This window comes from Carettochelys insculpta, chromosome 9 (assembly GCF_033958435.1).
Source record: "Carettochelys insculpta isolate YL-2023 chromosome 9, ASM3395843v1, whole genome shotgun sequence".
NCBI classification, from domain to species: Eukaryota; Metazoa; Chordata; order Testudines; family Carettochelyidae; genus Carettochelys; species Carettochelys insculpta.
The window spans coordinates 568,898-587,764 of record NC_134145.1 but is presented as its reverse complement, the minus strand read 5'-3'; the positions used below and the strand labels follow the sequence as shown (position 1 = coordinate 587,764).

Here is an 18,867-nt window from a genome sequence, read left to right as displayed (position 1 = left end):
AGCACAAGGGAGAGTGTATGGGGAACTGAGAATGTGGGGTGTGGAAGGGAGGGTGTAAGAGCACGTGCAGGTGGGTATAGGATCTGGAAGGGAGGGGCTGGGGTTGGATGCTTGGGCTTCTACTTGGCACATTGGGGGAAGTACATGTGGCTCCATGTGTGATTCTGTGTACTCTGCTCTGCAGTGTGGTATCTGAGCACCTCCTTTTAGCGCATGGTTTCCCAAACGTGTGTGTGTGTGTGTGTGTGTGTGTCCCAGTGGGCGTGCAAAAATTACAGGGGAAGGCATGAGGCAGTCCAGCCCCTGCCCTTACCCATCATTCCTCCCATCATTCCTCAAAAAAGAGTCAGCCTTTGCTTCCAGCTCTCAGCCCCTGCCATTTTATGTGGGTGACCCAGCACAGCCACTGTTAAAAGCAGACAGCCAGTGAAGACCCATGTGGCGCTAGCTGCTTCCTGCAAAGGTGAGTGTGTGTGGTTTGGTGCGGGGGTGGGGTTAGATGGATGGCTGGGGGTGCCTGACATAGGGGAGAGGGATGGGATAAGAGCAGGGGGCTGGTGGTGCCTGGCTTCAGGGGAGGGGAGGGGCTTCGGCAGGCAGCTTGCAGGGCTTGGATGGCTGTCCTTGGCATTGCGGGGCTGTGGCAGGTGGGCAGAAAACTGGCTTCGGCAGCGTGGAGCTCAGGCTGGCAGGTGGGCAGCTAGTCCTGGCAGCGTGGGGCTCGGGTGGCTCCAGCCAGCAGGCAGGCAGCTGGCCCTGGCAGCGTGGGGCTCGGGTGGCTCCAGCCAGCAGGCAGGCAGCTGGCCCTGGCAGCGTGGGGCTTGGGTGGGTAACTGGGATGGCTGGCAGGTGGGTTCCATCAGTGTAGGGATCAGGCTGCAGGCAAGCAGGTGGCTGGTGGGGCTCTGTCAGCTTGGGCAGCCCGCTTTTGCAGCATAGGGCTCGGGCGGGCAGGTGGCTGACACAGGCCTCAGGCAACTTTCCAGCTGGGGCTGCACCAACCACCTTCCAGGGGCCAAGAAAAATGTATTTGTGCTTATTTTTAATTTTAAGTAACAGTTTTATATCAAGTTTGTGTTTATTTTAAATTACAAATTGAATTTTTTGTTAAAGGGGCAGGTTGGATGATGATAAAGAGGAGGTGCGGGGACCTGAGGTTCTCTCAAAAATCAAAAGCGGGGGTGTGATGCCGAAAAGTTTGGGAACCACTGTGTTAAGAGGGCTTTTCCCTCTTCCCTGGTTCTCGTCATGCAGACAGAGACCAAAAATCTGAAGAGCAGACAATGCCATGTTTCTTAATCTAGCTTCCAGCTTCCCTTCCTCCTACTTCCTGGTTTACTTTTGTTTGTTTAGATAGTAAAGTCTGTATTCTGCTTAGCTATCCCTTATCCATTTTGCTGAGTTTTTACTAACCAATCCTAATGCATAATTAAAACAGAAAAGCGGTCATGTAGCACTTTAAAGACTAACAAAATAACTTATTAGGTGGTGAGCTTTCGTGGGACTGAAGAAGTGGGTCTGTCCCATGAAAGCTCATCACCTAATAAATTATTTTGTTGGTCTTTAAAGTGCTTCATGACTGCTTTTTTGTTTTGATAGCCATATTAGTCTGTAGTCTCTGTCACTAATGCATAATTGTTTGATCATTTATAGCCCACCACTTTAATTGATTTATGCTTAGCAAAATTAATTATACAGCAGACAGAAACAAAGAACCAAAGACCATACAGACTAACAACAGAAAAGTGCAGGCCATAATGGCAAAGCAATAAAGAAATGAGGGTGTCACAGGCACAATTATTGGTGAGTTCTTGCCACAAAAGCTCTGTTTTTCTTTCAGTGTTCTAGGCTCTTTCTCTGGAGGTGTTAGACAGGGTCACCTTCCTAAGAGGTAATATTATTACCTTATTCCAGTGTGACTGGCTTGGATTGTGAGGATGTGACCGTATGCTTCCAGTTTGTCTGTCCCTGCTTCTTAGCCAAAGAACAAACCCTCAAACTGTGATAGTGAGAGAAGACCCATATACTGGGAGATCTGTGATTTTGCTTCTTTGTTTTATACCTCCCTAACTAGCTAAATTATAAAAAAAATATACCTACATCCTTAAAGGATTAGCTTTTATAGGCTGGCCTGAATATATTCTAACAATCCCCCTTCTTTTCTTTGGGGGTCCTCTTGCCTCAGATAGTACATATGACAACACATTTCCTGATAAGGCCAGGTCTCAAGGTGGAGTATGTCAATACTCCATCTGACTTCCTGCTCTGCACTTTCTTTCTTATGGGCTTACTACACCTATTCCAATTAGTGTCCTGGACTTCCCATTATAGTGGGCCTGAGAAGGTTGGGTCCAGTTTGGTGAGGGAGGGCTTACCACATTACTTACATGTTATAATTAGTGCCCTTTCTTTAGGGGGTTATGCCCCTCTTGGCTGTTTCCATATGGAATGTAATATAAGTATACTTAACAATACAACACGGTGATTTCAACAGTTTTAACAATCACCGTTCCACTGTGATTAACAGTTTCCACCCCACCTGGACCAGTCCACACACAGCCCCCACCTAAGGCCTCTCCAGCACATCAGTGATCTGCAACCCATCCTGAACAATGATCTTTCACTCTCACAGACCTTGGGAGGCAGGCCCGTCCTTGCCTATAGACAGCCTGCCAACCTTAAACAAATCCTCACCAACCACTACAAATCACAAACCAGTGACTCTAGGCCTGGAACCAGCCCCTGCAACAGTCCTTGCTGCCAGCTCTGCTCTCATATCTACATCAGTGACATCACAGGACCTAATGCCAACTATACCATCGGGGTTCCTTTACCTGCACATCTACTAATATAATATATGCCATCATGTGCCGGCAATGCCCCACTGCAGTTTACATTGGCCAAACTGGACTGTCTCTCTGTAAAAGAATAAATGGACATAAATCAGACATCAGGAACGGTAATGTACAGAATCCTGTGGGGGAACACTTCAATCTCCCTGCACACTCAGTGGCACATTTAAGGGTGACAGTTCTGAAATCAAAAAGTTTTAAAAATCAAATGGAGAGAGAAATCTCTGAGCTGCAATTTATTTGCAAATTTGACACCATTAACCAAGAATTAAACAGAGACTGGGAGTGGCTCGCAGCTTACAAAAACAGCTTCTTTGCCCTGGGTGTTAATATCTCCCCATTAGACTCTGACAAAGGCTCACATCCCCCGTCTGATCTGACTTGTTTTTTCCTCTTTTGATAAGTACTGTTGATACTGGGCCATGTCCACCTTGCTGAATAGACCTTGTTGGTGCTAGCCTTCCCTCTTACTGGGACCCCACTCTTTAAATACCCCTCTGAATCCCGCCCCCCCGCCCACTCATGCATCTGATGAAGCGGGTCTTTGCCCATGAAAGCTTATGCTCCCAAATATCTGTTAGTCTATAAGGTGCCCCAAGACTACTACTTGTTCCAAAAGGGAGTCTGGTAAGGAACCCTGCAGGGAAGGGAATTGGTTGATTGACATGATCCTTTCACTAACTGCTGCTTTGATCCTGCATTGCCCACTTGCTCTGATTCTGTAGAGATAACACGATCAAATGGTCATGTCCGTGTGAAGATGCCAGACAAGACAGTGTATTACAGATGGGATATCACCACTTCACACGTCAATGTTGATGACTGCACTCTTCAAAGGACTGGTTGTTTATAGATAAAATGTGCTATAAACTGCGCAGGGAAAGTCTTTGTAACTCCCAGGTTGTTTGAAAACAAAAAAGCAGTCAAGTAGCACTTTAAAGACTAAATGTAATTTATTAGGTGAGCTTTCGTGGGACAGACCCACTTCTTCAGACCATAGCCATACCAGAACAGACTCAATATTTAAGGCACATAGAATATTGTCTGTTCTGGTATGACTATGGTCTGAAGAAGTGGGTCTGTCCCATGAAAGCTCACCTAATAAGTTATTTTGTTAAAGTGCTACTTGACTGCTTTTTTGTTTTGTTACTATATAGAGTAACACAGCTCCTTCTCTGTTACTATTCCAGATTGTTTGTTAATTCATCTGGATTGCTCATTGACTGTGCTCATTTCCTTAATGTCTGCTCCTATTCTCTCTTCTGCCTATCGGCTCTCTATATAACCACTCATAACTTGATGCCTGTCAGTGCATTCTGAAACTCAGCCAAGTTCAGAATCACTCTGCCAGCTGGTTGTAAGAAACTTTGTTGCTTCATATACAGTATCCCAGTCTTTATTCCAACACTAACAGATCTGCTTTTTAAGTTATTTTGGAGATGGTCTTTGCCCTGGTCAGAATAGATAATCACAATGGTCCTTTCTAGCCTTAGAATCTATGAATCCATAGTTAGACTGGCCCCCGAGAAAGCTCTTTCTCCCACTCAGCTCTTTAACCTTATTGCAAGGAGTTCCACTGTGCCAGAAGAGTTGAGTTCTCCATCAGTCTTCCCCCCCAGAGCTCTAGGTGATCATTTAGATGTTCTGAGCACGTTGAAGCTTAAGAGCAAGATCTTTAACTTGATTGGATATTCCACAGAAGGCCACTGTTGAGAGTGATATGATGGGATTCCACAACTCAGCTGTTCAATATTAGAGATCTCTGCATTGTGATAGGGTCTTGAGAAATCTCCCTTTGTTTCCAGGGTCTTCTGCGGAGTGTGCCACATTAGTAAATTACCCTGGCCCCAGTGGCAGAGCCAGGCATCGCATTCTAGGAAGTAATTCTTTATTCCAGATCACTATGCCACAGGGTATGTCCTGTGTTCCATAGCGCAAAGCACAGGCAAGGACTGCACCAGGGAGCATCAGAGACCAGGCCAAGAGAGCCAAGTGTAAGGAGATGCTCTGCAGGATGGAACTGGGCACAGAGCAGGAAGCGTAGAGAGTGGGAGGAAAACAGGAAGCATTAAAAAGACCTCAAATCGTTCCCATCACAAACAGCAGTGACTAAGGCAGAGGGCTCAGCTCAGCATTTCTCCCTTGGCTGACTGGAACCATGTAAGCAGCCTCATGACGTGCTGAAGGAAAGTGCAGGAGGCAGACGGACTGGGAAGCCTGGTGGAGGAGAATGTGACTCTCTTCTTGTCACAGATCAGGTTGTCTGTCATGAGGCAGGACTACTTTTGTGCTCAGCCTCTCCCAACACCTGTTCAAAGTCCCCAGCACCCACGTGCAACCCAGGTGAGGGCTCACCTCACTGTCCTAGATGTCAGAATTTTGCAAGCCTCCCAAAGGACAGCAGCTGGCAATCACTGTAGATCGATCTTCAGATATGTTCCTTGGAGACAACTTGCAGATTTCTGATCTCCAGGACTAGTGGTAGTGCCAAGGTGCAGCTTGTTTAGGGAGCTGCCTCACAGACTGATCGCATGCAAGGGGAATCCATATTGCCCATCCACTGACTATTCAAACACCTGTGAGCCTGGCCCATGTAGTGCAAATCCCATCACCCCCCGCAGCTAACTGTGGAGACCACAGAGGAAATGCACATAACTCTGCAGTATACCCCAGACTTACACAATTTCAACTTGTGCAATTCTTGGAATAAGCGCTGCTGCATCCCTACTGCCTGCAGTCCTCACTCTGCTGCCTGGTTCTCTGGTCCCTGCAGCTTGAGGGAGCTGGGAAACTGACTGGCGCTGCTGTGCCTGGCTCCAGGCTTCCCACTGCTCATGGGAGCAGGGAGCCCGGCTCAGCACAACTGATCAGTTTTCTGGCTCCTCACCACTGGTGCATATAGCAGAGCCTCCACTCAAAGAAACAGCTGCTGCTCCCAGCTGCTCATCAGCAGGTAGGACTGGTTAGAAATGTGTGTAGTGGGCATGGATTGCTTCTGAGAGCATGAGCAATTCCATTCCTCTTCGTCAGAGCCCACAGGACCCCCTGGAGGTGTGCATTCAGCCGGGAGGCTGCTAGACACCAGTGAGCTGTACTCAGCCCTCTCCTGCTGGAGCTCTGAATGGGCATCTGGGATGTGGAGTAGAAGCACAGCTAGGCCCCTAAGGTAGGTGTCATCCCTCTCCTCTCTGCTGTCCAAGTACTCATTCTCATAGTGGCTGTCTGTGGGGCTGCTGGTATGCAGCACCATGTAGTCCTGGTGAGGAGAGGAGAGATTGCTAGCCTCTGCCTCCTCAGGGCCCTCTGAGATGCTAGACTCTGGGCATGCTGTCTTCAGCGGGGTGGGCTCTGGGGGCATCTCAGCCTCTTTCCTCTCAGAAAGAACTTCCAGGAGGCAGGGTCGGATCACGTCTTCAAAGGGCTTGTTGTAGAATGAAGCGTTTGCCTTAAGGAGGAAAGGTACATACCACAGCTGAGTGTAGGCTGGGGCAGAAGGAGGAGGGAGAGTAGTGCAGCCTCCCACCCCCACAGACAATACCTGTATCCCACCCTGTCTGTATATTAAACACCCATGTCAGAACAAAAAGCAGTCAAGTCGCACTTTAAAGACTAACAAGTCTTTAAAGTGCGACTTGACTGCTTTTTGTTTTGATAGTGTATAGACAAGCATGGCTCCCTCTCTTACTACCCATGTCACAGAGCACCATGTAACGTTTCTCCTATCAATAACCTCTGTCCAATTGCCTGCCCTTGGCCTATCCCACGGCCACTAACAGGGTGAGGTGGGGGGAAGAGGACAACACCCTGGGTTACAGTAATTCAAAGGGGCCAGGAGCTCCTGGCTGCTGCTACCTCCTCTGTGGTAGCTGGAGTCCTTGCCCCCTCTGAACTGCCTCCCGAGTGCTGCTCCACAGGCAGGTGGAGTGGGATGGGATGCTGCAGCATGGATGGTGCGAAGGGCTAACCATCTCCACCAACAACTTAACCCCAGGGCCCACCTGGCTGTTGGCCCCACTACCCATCCTCACATTTTGACTCCTGAGGTGTTTCAAAGAACCCACCAAAGGAATGCACCCACCCTTGCCTATCTCTCTCCCCCTAGAAGACATGGGGGAGTCACCCCCAACTCCTTCTGTAGAAGGCTTTGAGAGCCACAGTGGAAAGCTGTTGCAGAAGAGATGAGCCAAAGGTGAGCATACCTGAGCTGAAATCACCCAAGCAGCCTGAGGCCCAAAGACAGGCAGCTCCTGCTGATATACTACAGCTGTACCACAAAGCTCAGAATGGGGGTATCGCTCCTTGGGAAGGGAACTTTCTGAGTTTGCTGGGGGCCTCCAGCAGAGAGCTGTACAGCCCCATGGGTTTGGAAAAGTGTGGGTCTCCTGTGGCATGCTTTTACAGCCCTGGAAGCCATCCACCACGGCTGACCCTAGGAGTGCAGAGCACTGGGTTGCAGCCACAGAGAGCCACATTGACCAGTTCCACAGAGCCTGGAAAAAGGCTCCATATGCAGAGACAGGATGTAGCTCCAGAGAAAGGCTGTGCTCTGGAGTGGGGTGGGGGTGGAAATCAGTCGGGTGCCTCCTACCTGCATGGAGCAGCTGCAGCTCCCAGCCAGCAGGTGAGCTGGGCAGAGGGGAGTGGATAGGAGCGGGAGGAGGAGCAAATCTAGAGTGGGACCTGGGGGCAAGGGAAGGACATTTGGGTGGGAGGGAGGGAGAAAGGTGGGGCTGGGGAGGTAACAGCACTCCTATTGCGGTCTCCAGTCTTTTAATACCACCAAGTTGGCAGTCCTACAAGGGCAGCGCAGCCAGGTCTGTTCCTGCCCTGCAAATGTGACCCCAGCCCTCTGCACCTTACCTGCTGCTGTTTGCCGCTGTCAGTGAGGAACGTGCCCAGGACACGGTGCAGATCTGGGGCAGGAGGCCAGAGCTTTCCCTTCACACTACTGGACAAGGAAAAAGGGAGCATGAAATCAATCATGCCCAGCTCTGCACAGGCCAATAAGGGAAGACTGCCCTTCCCACTCCACCCTGCCCCACATGGCCGGGGAAGGGGTCACTTAGCTGTACCCTAGCGGTGAGGGGGGGTGGAATCAGTCAGCTGTACCTGGCATTGGGGAGGGGTCAGTTACCTGTACATTGAGGGAAAGGCGCACATGAGTCCAAGGAGTGCCATGAAGAAGAGAAGTGTGATGGTGAGGCTCAGTATTATCCAGCCAGGGACAGGGAATGCCTCAGGCTCCCCTGGGTCTTTGTCACCTGTGATGACAGAGAATTATCTGTAGCACAGTTAGGAACAATGTGCATCTCAGGTGACCCACCAGACTGTGCTGTGGTCGGCTGCTCCAGAGAGGTTACAGTGCAGTCCCTAGGGCTGGGGAGAAATGAGGTGTTTAGGTCGAGTTGTTGTCTGGGTTGGTACAAACGTCTTCCACAGGTGGTTGGGATCAGCACTGTTCAATACAAGAGTCCATCAGCTGAAGTGTCCTGTGGCTCCAGGATGGGTGCTGCCTGCCTCATGCCCACATGGGTGACATCAGAGAAAGACTGATGAGGCTCATACAAATGTGGGGCTGGAAGGGACCTCCACGGGTCACCTAGTCCTGCTCCTGTTGTGGACAGAGGGCCAATGAAATGTGGATCGTGTACTGAATCTTGAGAACCTGATGTGGTGTTCAAGATAATTACTTGAGAGGCCCAAGGCCCAGTCAATCCACAACCAAGGGTCTAACCAGGTGACCTAATGGGGTGTGGGGGGGTAGCACAGTGGTTAGAGTATTGGCCTTATAAACCTAGGGTTGTGAGCCCAGTGCTGGGGGGGTGGGCTTTCAACAGCCTGGGGCAATTTAGATTTAAAAAAAATAATCTGTCAGGGATGGTGCTTTGTCCTGCTGTGAGGGCAGGGGACTGGGCTCAGTGACCTGTCAAGGTCCCTTCCAGCTCCATGAGCTAGGTCAGGGGACAAAATATCAGAAACATGTAGCTATTTAGTGCAAGCAGGCACTTCAGCTTGTTCAGCATAACTACCTTGCTGGGGATGCTGCCTGAACACTACTCCAACTGCAGACCATGTTTGTTCTTTCCTCAACACCTGCTTCTGCCTGTGCCTTTTGAGCAGTCTCCTGACTGGATGGATTGTCCTGGATGGGTGTTTGGCCAACCTGTGCTTAAAAACCTCCAGTGATGGGGAGTACACAGCTCCCTGTTCTAGAACTGAACAGTAGCTCAGTGGTTTGAGCATGGGCCTGCCAAGCTTAGGGTTGTGAGCTCAATCCTTGAGGCCACTTAGCAACCTGGTGCAATTAGATTTTTTTTTTTTTTAAAAAGGGTCGGGGAGGGGAATGGTGCTTGACCAGGCCAAGAGGGCAGGAGACTGGATTCCATGAGATGTGTATCTCCATTTATTTATTTAATGACGTGAGCAATAGGACAGAAAGTATGCTTATACAATGTGCAGCTGATACCATACTGGGAGAGGCTGCTAGCAGTTTGACTGGATTAAAATTCAGAACAACCTTGACAAATTAGAGAAATGGTCTGAAATCAAGATGAAATCCAATAAAGACAAATGCATACAGAGTTAATTCCAAAGAGCAAGTCCACAACACACCCCTGTGCGAACTTAAAACTGCCTTCACTAAGCAAGGGCATTACAATGGAGAAGTAGATTGCATTGTGCAGTGGGCTACCTAAATAACCCAGGAGAGATTGTTTCAGTTCACAGGCACGCTGCCTGTACAGCCTCAACTGTCATTTGGTCCCCTACAGTGGACCCCTGTGATGTATCGTCAAACAGTTACAACCCATAATTAACGGGCATCATCTTCTGGCCCTCAACCCTCACCCCCATCTTTGCCAACCAATAATCAGAAGCTCTTCCCTGCCCAGGACACGCCACAGGCACTGAAGTCTTCACTAGAACATCTGCCACATCTGCCGACCTATCCCCAGGCAATGACCAATACTCCTCACAACACACCTTTTCAGGTCCTCATGTGGTGTAGGTCAGCTGGTGCAGCAAATGCCCAGCAATACCGTGAGTGGAACCTGACAATCACGATGCTCTCAAAAATGAGCAAGGACAAAAATTGTTTCTATCATCCAGAAGTGAATATTCTTTACAAAGTGCTCACTCCACAGCTGATCTCGCAGTGCTCAGACAGAAGAAACATGCAGAACACCTTTGAAGTTTAAATTCATAACTGTTTTTAGTGTCCAGCACATGGGCTTAGCAGAGACATTGGTTGTATGGCTCATTACAGCAGTTGGTCACACACCTGCTAACCCTTCATTGCCCATGTCATTTTTCAGGAGGTAGCATGTTTGAACCCTTTTCTTAGTGGTCACTAGATAAAGAGTAGGACGTCTTCATTTCACCCTCCTGTTTGAGAGTCCGTTGACGGCTGATCAGCCTGATTCTGGAGCTGCAGATCTTATCACAGAAGAGGCAGGGGTTAGTAGCTGTTGCAGAGGAGTGGGGCAGTTTTTGATGCTCTTTTCTTCTCTGCCTCTCCTCGCTTGCACTGGGTCGGGACCCCCTCGGATTGCACCATCCCCTCACAGATTACTGTTCTCCACAGGGGGTGGTCTTGGGCAAGGTTCTCCCAAATATCGACACCAGTGCTGCACTTTTTCATGTGTGCTTTCAGTATGTCCTGATATAATTTCCACTGGCCCTGCAACGCTCCTCTGTCCTTCCTTCAACTTGGAAAACAGAATCTGTTTTGGGAGGCACTGATCAGACATCCGAACTACATGACCAGTCCAATGAAATTGTTGATGAATGATAATGGCTTCAATGCTGGTCATGTTTGACTCTTCCAAGATGCTAGTGTTCGTCTGCCTATCCTCCCAAGAGATATTTAGGATTCTCTTGAGGCAGCATTGATGACATTATTCAAGTGCCTTCAAGTGATGCTTGTATGTTGCCCAGGTTTCAGATGCCTACAGTAGCATTGGAACAACCACTGCCTGGTATACAAGGAGCTTTGTCTTGAGATAGATGTCCCAGTTCTCTAAGACCCTTTGTCTCAGACAGGCAAACGCAGAGCTTGCGTGACATTCCACATCAATGTCAACTCCAGTAGAAAGATGATGTCCAGGGTTGGGAAGTGCTCCACATTTTCCAGCAGTTCCCCATTGAGCCCTTTATACTTGATCTGTCACATCTCATGTTTTACTCGGACATTCTGGTTACCTTCTGAAGACTTGAGGAAGTCTGCAGTGAAGTTTGAAAACTCGTCCCTTACATCAACAGACGTTCCAACAAAAGATAATATCACTCATACCTCATCCCTCTCAAGAGCAAAGCCCTACACTTAGGAAGATAAAATCAAATGCACAGCTACGAACAGGGACTAACTGGCCAGATGGCCGTGCTACTGACAAGGAACTGAGGGTTGTTTCAGATCACAGATCGAACATGAGCCACAATGTGATGCAGTTGCAAAAGAGACAAATGTTCTGGAGTGTATGAAGGTGTTTCACATGAATGACATGCAAGGTAGAATCATAGAATCCTAGGGCTGCAAGGGATCTTAAGAGGTCATCGAGTCCAGCCCACTGCCTAAAGCAGGATCAACCCCAACTAAATCATCCCAGCCAGGACTTTGTCAAGCCAGGACTTAAAAACCTCTAGGGATGGAGATTCCATCACCTCACTCAGTAACACATCCCTAGTACTTCACCAACCTCTTGGTGAAATAGTTTTTCATAATATCCAACTTAAACCTCCGCCTCTGTAACTTCAGACCATTGCTCCTTGTTCTGCCACCCATCACTGCAGTAAACAGCATCTCTACATCCTCTTTAGACACCCCTCCAGGAAGTTGAAGGCTGCTGTCAAATCCCCTCTCACTCTTCTATTCTGCAAACTAAATAATCCCAAGTCCCTCAGCCTCGCCTCATAGTTCATGTGCTCCAGCCCCATAATCATTTTCATTGCCCTCCGCTGAACTCACCCCAATGTATCCACAGCCTTTCTATACTTTGGGGCCCAGAACTGGACGCAGTACTTCAGATGTGGCCTTACTCGTGCCAAATAGAGGGGAATAATAACACCTCTAGATCTGCTGGAAATGCTTCTCCTAATGCACCCCTATATGCCATCAGCCTTGTTGGCTACAAGGGCACACTGTTGACTCATATCCAGCCTCTCATCCACTGTAATCCCAAGGTCCTTTTCTGCTACACTGCTGCTTAACCAGTTGGTCCTCAGCCTGTAACTATGCTTGGGATTCCTCCATCCCAAGTGCAGGACTCTGCATGTCTCCTTGTTGCACCTCATCAGATTTCTCTTGGTCCAATTGTTCAATTTATCTAGGTCACTCTGGACCCCATCCCTACCCTCCAACATATGTTACCTGACCCCCTACCAAATTTGTGTCATCTGCAAATTTGCTGAGGATGCAATCCATCCCCTCATCCAGGTCATTAATAAAGATGGTGAAGAATACAGGCCCTAGAACCGATCCTTAGGGCATGCCACTTGAAACTGACTGCCAACCAGACATTGAGCCATTGATCACTACCTGTTGGGCCCAACTGTCTAGCCAGCTTTCTATCCACCTTGCAGTTCATGTATCCAATCCCCCCCCACATCACACACTCACCAAACTGCAGTCTGTTCCACTCCCTAGCCCCCCGCCACATTGTTGGGGCAGAGGGTGGGGCCGCTCTGCACTTGGTGGGGGTGAGAAGTGGAGCAATGCAGCTGGGGTCTGCGGGAGCAGAGTGGGCTGGGGCCATGTCTCTCTGCTTCCCTCCACTGTTGCCTGTGAGTGCAGGGGGGGCAATCCCTGCTGTCAGTAGCAGCCCCCCATTAGTCCCCTAGGCTGCACTGCTCAGGGGAGTGAGCTGGAGGCAAGGAGTAGAGAGGGAGCAAGGCTGGAGCAGAGTAGGGATATGGCAGGGCTGGAGGGAGGGAGAGGAGGAACGGGGCAGAGGCTTGGTTGGAGGTAGGGGTGGAATAGGGGCAGGGCAGGGGAGGAAGAGGAATGGGGAGAAGTCACGTGGAGGTGGTCACATGACTGGTGCCCCTCTTTTGTCCCTCCTTAGCAGTTGGCACTGTAAGGGGTGACCAGGTATACTCAGTAAATATGTTAAGGGCTATTAGAAACAGCATGGGATCAACTGAACCCCATGGCCACTGAGAGGAGAACAAGCTAAGGGCTGAAAAGGAGATTTAGGTCAGCTTTGAGGAAGAATTTTCTAAGAGCAGCTAGAATGGGGGACAGGCTTGGAAGGGACACCGTGAAATCCCCTTCATGGGAAGTTTTAAGAACTGGTTGGACAGACAGGTTGGTCAAAGTTTCCTTTGTCCTGCATTAATGCAGGGACTAGACTTGATGGTCTCCTGAGGTCTCTTCCAGCCCTGTATTTCTATGATTGTACCAAAGGAGCATCCAGAAAGGATATTGGGAACTCCAGCAACTAAGCACTAACACTCACTAGGCAAGTCTTGCAGGTTGAACAGGCACACCTGCCATTTTGCTGCACAAAACAATGCACTGGGGTTCACTTACACAGAGCAGCTCTCCTTTGGGACTGAGAGGAGGTGGGGGGAACAGGGACTGTACAGCAGGTTGGCTGGGGGAACCCCTGCAAAGGCCAGTGCAGAGGTTTTCAGAGGAGCGTGCAGAGGAATATTTGCAGGGATGGCTCAGGCCATGTGGCAGAGCTCAGGGAAAGAGCACTACCTCCACCCTCTGAGTTACCTCAGTGGGCATCCCCGACTCAGTATCTGCTATAACTCCATCCACTTCCACTCCCAGCAGCCTTTACTCCTGCAGACTGCATGCACCTTTCCCCCAACAGCCCAGCAGGGAGGGGCCAGGTTGTTCCCACTTTTGCCAAGGTTGGGAATACACACACACCCAAAAATTGTAACGCAAAGGAAGGCTCAGCTGGGAAAGTCTGAAAAGGGCTGGACCAGTCCGAACTGTATGAATATTGGGTCCCTGTGCTAACCTAAGGAATCTCTGACACTGCCTTCCAGATGGCTGGCCCCTACCACCTTGGCCTGAGACGTTACTCGCATCATTGCAAACCCCTGCTGCCATTCACTGATCCCCAAATGGGCGAACAGCCTCCGTCAGACTTGTTGGACAGAGCTAGTGGGGAGACTGCAGACACTGGAAGCCAAAGGCTCAACCCCATAGTCATTGTGTGATCCCCTTTGGGGACCAGTGTGACTCCCACTCATGGTGGCTGTTAGAGGCTGGCTCTATGCAAAGCCCCTGTGAACCCGTAACAGAGCCTCCACCCATTGCCCCAGCCCTAAGGCCCCTCACTTCAGCCAGCCTCTGTGCCCCATCTGGAGCACTGACCCATACCTGCTTGTGGGGCCTCCACCAGGAGAGTCTCTGACCAGGCACTCCAGAATCCCTGGAGCTGCTGCCCATTGGGCTTGGTGCGCACCTGGAAGAGGTAGCGGGACCCAGCACGCAGGTCAATGGTCTCACTGTTGCTTCCATGCTGGATCTGCAAGACCTGTCCAGGGAGAGCTGGGTTACACCCCATCAGCCAGAGGTACAGCAAGAATCTCTCCACATGCCCTGTGCTGACCCTAGCGCAGAGCTAATGGGGACTAGGGTGGGGCAGACAAAGGGCTGGCTGTGATATTGGGTTTGGTATCATGGACCCCTCTCCACAGTATTGGAGCACTCAAGGGAAGAGTGTGCCAGTTCCCAGGGAGCCTTTCCTGCTGGGGGACAGCATCAGAGCCTATCCAGTATCCAGGGTGGGGTGGAGGGTGGTGCCAGTTCCCAGGGAGATCTCTGCTGGGGGTGGGGAGTCCCCAGTTGTCATGTGACTGGATTTTTATATTGGATGTGGAAGACGTTTTATATCCCCAATGTATCTGTTGGCCCTAAATATTGTGTTGGGGCGTCATGTGAGGTGTCTAAGGAAAGCTGAGGATGTCCTGAATTTATGTATGCCACCTACATATCTGTATCATGTTTGTAGGTAGGGTTATGCCTTTTAGCTCTGTAGTTGTATTAGCAATGTTTTAGTGCTAAGGTTCACAATAGGTGTGAACTCAGCCCCTGCCAGGATATTGGGCTAAACAATGGGATGGAAACCAGATGCTCAGACAGTTGAATCCACATCCCAGAAATGTGGGAGCTGTCAATGAAATGCAGCCCACTGGTCAGGTAACCTGGGCTGAGCAAAGGCACTGAAATCAGATGCCCAGGCACCATCCCACCTGTCATATAAATGACTGGGGCATGCTAGCAAAACCAGTGACCAATGGCATTTTGGCACAGCGGCTCACGTGGGTCAGATGACCTTGAGCCTCAAGGCCTTGATGGGAAGAAGAGGGGTTTGTGCCTGGACACAAGGGAGAACTATGACATGGACCTAGCAGCGTCTATCTTGAACCTGATTTTATTCTTTTTTCTGGTTCCTGCTCAAAGGACCCATGTTCCAGAATACTGACCCCAGCACACCAGATATTCAGTTCTCCACTAGCTAAAGTATGCAAACTGAAATTATATCCTTTATGGGATGGACTTTCAGAGACACTCAAAAATCAGCATATAACATCACTGGCCTGCATCAATAGTTGTAATTGATGTATGTAAAGTATTGCTTTAACAATTTCTCTCTCTAAACCTGTTTTCTTTTTCGTTAATAAACCTTTAGGTGTTTAGAGCTGAAGGATCTGGGCACAAGCATGTTGATTTTGGGTAAGACCCAGGTGTATATTGACCTGGGACTGTGGATGGACCCTTTGGGGCCTGGAAGAATCTGTGTGGTGTTGGTGAAACAGGTTTAGTAACCTCTTCACCTGACTTTGGGTGATGTTGGTCTGGGCTGGTACAGCAGCTTGGAAGGCTGTGGATTTTCTTGTGTGGCTTCTGGCTGGCCAGTGGGGCCAGCAGAGGTGTTTTTGTGGCTGATTGGATTTGCCTTACTGACAAGGGAATCCCAGCCTGGGGCTGTAAGTAGCCTGGTTCTAAGCAAAGATACCCTGGAGTGATTTCTCTAGCTGTGCCTGGAAGCCATGTCGTATTACACTAGTTACCTTCCAGTCCAGGCTATTCTCCACTGAGAAGCGGATCTGGTACACCAGGTACTCTGCCAGTCCCTCCTGGGGTGGCGCCCACTGCAGCCTCAGCTGCCCACCAGTGATGTTGGCTTGCAAGATCCTGGGGGGGCCGGTGAGCACTGCAGTTGGAGTGAGGAATATTTGAGAGAACAGCTGGGCAAACAGAGTCCTGCATGCAGCCCAGACCCCCAGTTCCACCCACACTGACCCCCATCTTTGCCCAGAGGACAGGAGAGAGCTCCCTCCGGTTGCAGGGCCAGCTCTGCCTGGGGGTACAGTTGGGGTTCCCAGGGAAGCACCCGCACAGGATACAGGCATGTACAGTCATGATGAGGAGACTTGGAAGGGAGACATGAGGGGGCATGACCAGATTCTCACCAGTCTGGTGCATCTGGAATGGCCCCCCAAAGTAGCTGAGGACTGACTCAGGGTGCACCCGAGAGACATTCACCAAGATGAAGATGTCACTCTCACTGCTGGGCTGGAATGTGCAGGCATGGCAGCTCTGTGGGCCTGCACTGTGCTCCTGACAGTACCACCAGGCCTGGCCTCTGGGAAGGAAGCAGGGCACACATGAGTCCAGCTGAGACCTCTGCTTCCTAATCCTCCACCAGCCACAGCCACCCTTCCCCTGGCCTGGCCCTGGGCAGCCTGGCACCTCTCTCACCCTGAGTAATGCCCAACACTCAACACAGTAGAAATTAACTGTTTCTTGCCACCCTCCTTGTCCCCGTCACCTCCCCTGTGGAGTAACAACCCACCTGGCTCCTGCCACCCTCCATGTCCCCGTCACCTCCCCTGCCGGGTATCAACCCACCTGGCTCCTGCCGCCCTCATTGTGCCTGTCACCTCCCCTGTTGGGTAGCAACCCGCCTGGCTCCTGCCGCCCTCATTGTGCCTGTCACCTCCCCTGTTGGGTAGCAACCCACCTGGCTCCTGCCGCCCTCATTGTGCCTGTCACCTCCCCTGTTGGGTAGCAACCCGCCTGGCTCCTGCCGCCCTCATTGTGCCTGTCACCTCCCCTGTTGGGTAGCAACCCACCTGGCTCCTGCCACCCTCATTGTGCCTGTCACCTCCCCTGTCGGGTAGCAACCCGCCTGGCTCCTGCCGCCCTCATTGTCCCTGTCACCTCCCCTGTCGGGTAGCAGCCCCCTTGGCTGCTGCCACCCTCATTGTCCCCGTCACCTCCCCTGTTGGGTAGCAACCCACCTGGCTCCTGCCACCCTCATTGTGCCTGTCACCTCCCCTGTCGGGTAGCAACCCGCCTGGCTCCTGCCGCCCTCATTGTGCCTGTCACCTCCCCTGTCGGGTAGCAGCCCACCTGGCTCCTGCCGCCCTCATTGTCCCTGTCACCTCCCCTGTCAGGTAGCAACCCGCTTGGCTCCTGCCGCCCTCCTTGTCCCTGTCACCTCCCCTGTCAGGTAGCAACCCGCTTGGCTCCTGCCGCCCTCATTGTCCCTGTCACCTCCCCTGTGGAGTAACAACCCGCCTGGCTCCTACCGCCCTCATTGTGCCTGTCACCTCCCCTGTCGGGTAGCAGCCCGCCTGGCTCCTGCCGCCCTCATTGTCCCTGTCACCTCCCCTGTGGAGTAACAACCCACCTGGCTCCTGCCCCACTCCTTGCACTGGACACCTCCCCTGTAGGGTAACATCCCACCTGGCTCCTGCCACCCTCCTGGTTCCACCCCACCCCATGGGGTAACAGCCCACTAAGCACCTGTCACCCTTCTTACTGCAGTCGCTTTCCCCGTTGGGTAACAACCCACCTGGTTTCTGCCCCGCTCTTCACACTGGACACCTCCCTTCACCCTGGTAGGGTAGCAATGTACAAGCTCAGCAGCACATGAGGGCCCAACTGTCACAAGCCGGGCTAGCACTGTCCCCAGGGTGCCCACACGCAGATCAGCCCTCCTGGGCTCTCTTCCTCCAGCTTTCCCCCCCTTAACTGTGGGTCTGTCCTCACTCTCCAAGGGCTGCCTATGGTGACTGGCCAAGTGTTGTCCCTTAGTACCTGGCACAGACAGAACAGTGTGGGCCCATCCCCACCCTCTATGCCTAGGCAGGACAGAGAATCCCACACAACTGGGAACCTCTGGGCCTGCAGAGCACAGGTGCCCGGGAGGGGAAGGGATGGCCCTGGCTGCACGGGATACGTGGTGCTGTCTGATATGTAGTTATGCTCCTGGGACACAATGCTGCATATGTGCACCTGAAGGGCCATCCCAGCAGAGCTGTCACATGTCCCTGCCTCACACAGGAATGTCACTGGCTGCCGGGTGTCTTACCTAGAGGAATCACTGCTCCCTTGGAACCGATAGAAGAGGCTGTGGGAGCTGTTGGAATTGGAAGGATCCCAGGTCCACTCACACCGCATCCATTGGAGGTCAGGGGTGAAACAGCGCAGCCCAATTTCCTCTGGACAGGAGAGAGTAGGAGTTTATGGATGTTGGGATCCTGCAGGCAGGCCCCCAGAGAGCTGGGCTCTAGGCTGGGCCCCTTTGTGTACAACCTCCCAGGTGCCATCTCCCACAGGTTCCACCGGACCCTGTCCTCTCCCTTTGGCCATCAGCCTCCGAGCGTGATGCTCCTCAGAAGCCTCGAGACAGAGGTGACCATATCATTTCCAGAAGCCCTGCGTGGGTGGGCAGAGTTAAGGGGATACCCTCACCCCCCTCCGGTTCCTGCCCCCCAGGCTGCTGTATGTGTGTTAACCAGGCAGGACTGGGCAGATGCTCTGTGTGGAGCTCACATCCAAACTCCTTCTGTTTAGTGGTCACTCACCTGAGGAGTGAGGTGTTTCAGCAGCCACTGCCTCGGACCAGGGGCCCCAGAAACCATCCAGAGATTTTCCGTCTGGCTTGGTGCGGATACGGATGTGGTACTTGACCCCAGGCTTCAAGGTGTCGAGGACATACACCCTGGTGCTACCCACCTGCTTCTGTACAAGAGGGATCAAACT

General features: G+C 51.3%; 1 protein-coding gene across 1 annotated transcript in view; it reads right to left on the bottom strand.

The window, feature by feature from the left end:
• Positions 1 to 4,014: 4,014 nt before the first annotated feature.
• Positions 4,015 to 18,867, bottom strand: part of MPL (MPL proto-oncogene, thrombopoietin receptor) — a 39,256-nt gene continuing 24,403 nt past the window's right edge. The window contains exons 10-17 of the mRNA XM_075003237.1: positions 18,690 to 18,846; positions 18,194 to 18,323; positions 16,287 to 16,459; positions 15,885 to 16,027; positions 14,182 to 14,344; positions 7,987 to 8,113; positions 7,713 to 7,800; positions 4,015 to 6,297 (exon numbers count right to left, since the gene is read on the bottom strand). Of these exons, the coding sequence (XP_074859338.1) occupies positions 5,767 to 6,297; positions 7,713 to 7,800; positions 7,987 to 8,113; positions 14,182 to 14,344; positions 15,885 to 16,027; positions 16,287 to 16,459; positions 18,194 to 18,323; positions 18,690 to 18,846 (1,512 nt within the window). The 3' untranslated portion in view covers positions 4,015 to 5,766. The remainder of the gene's footprint in view (positions 6,298 to 7,712; positions 7,801 to 7,986; positions 8,114 to 14,181; positions 14,345 to 15,884; positions 16,028 to 16,286; positions 16,460 to 18,193; positions 18,324 to 18,689; positions 18,847 to 18,867) is intronic.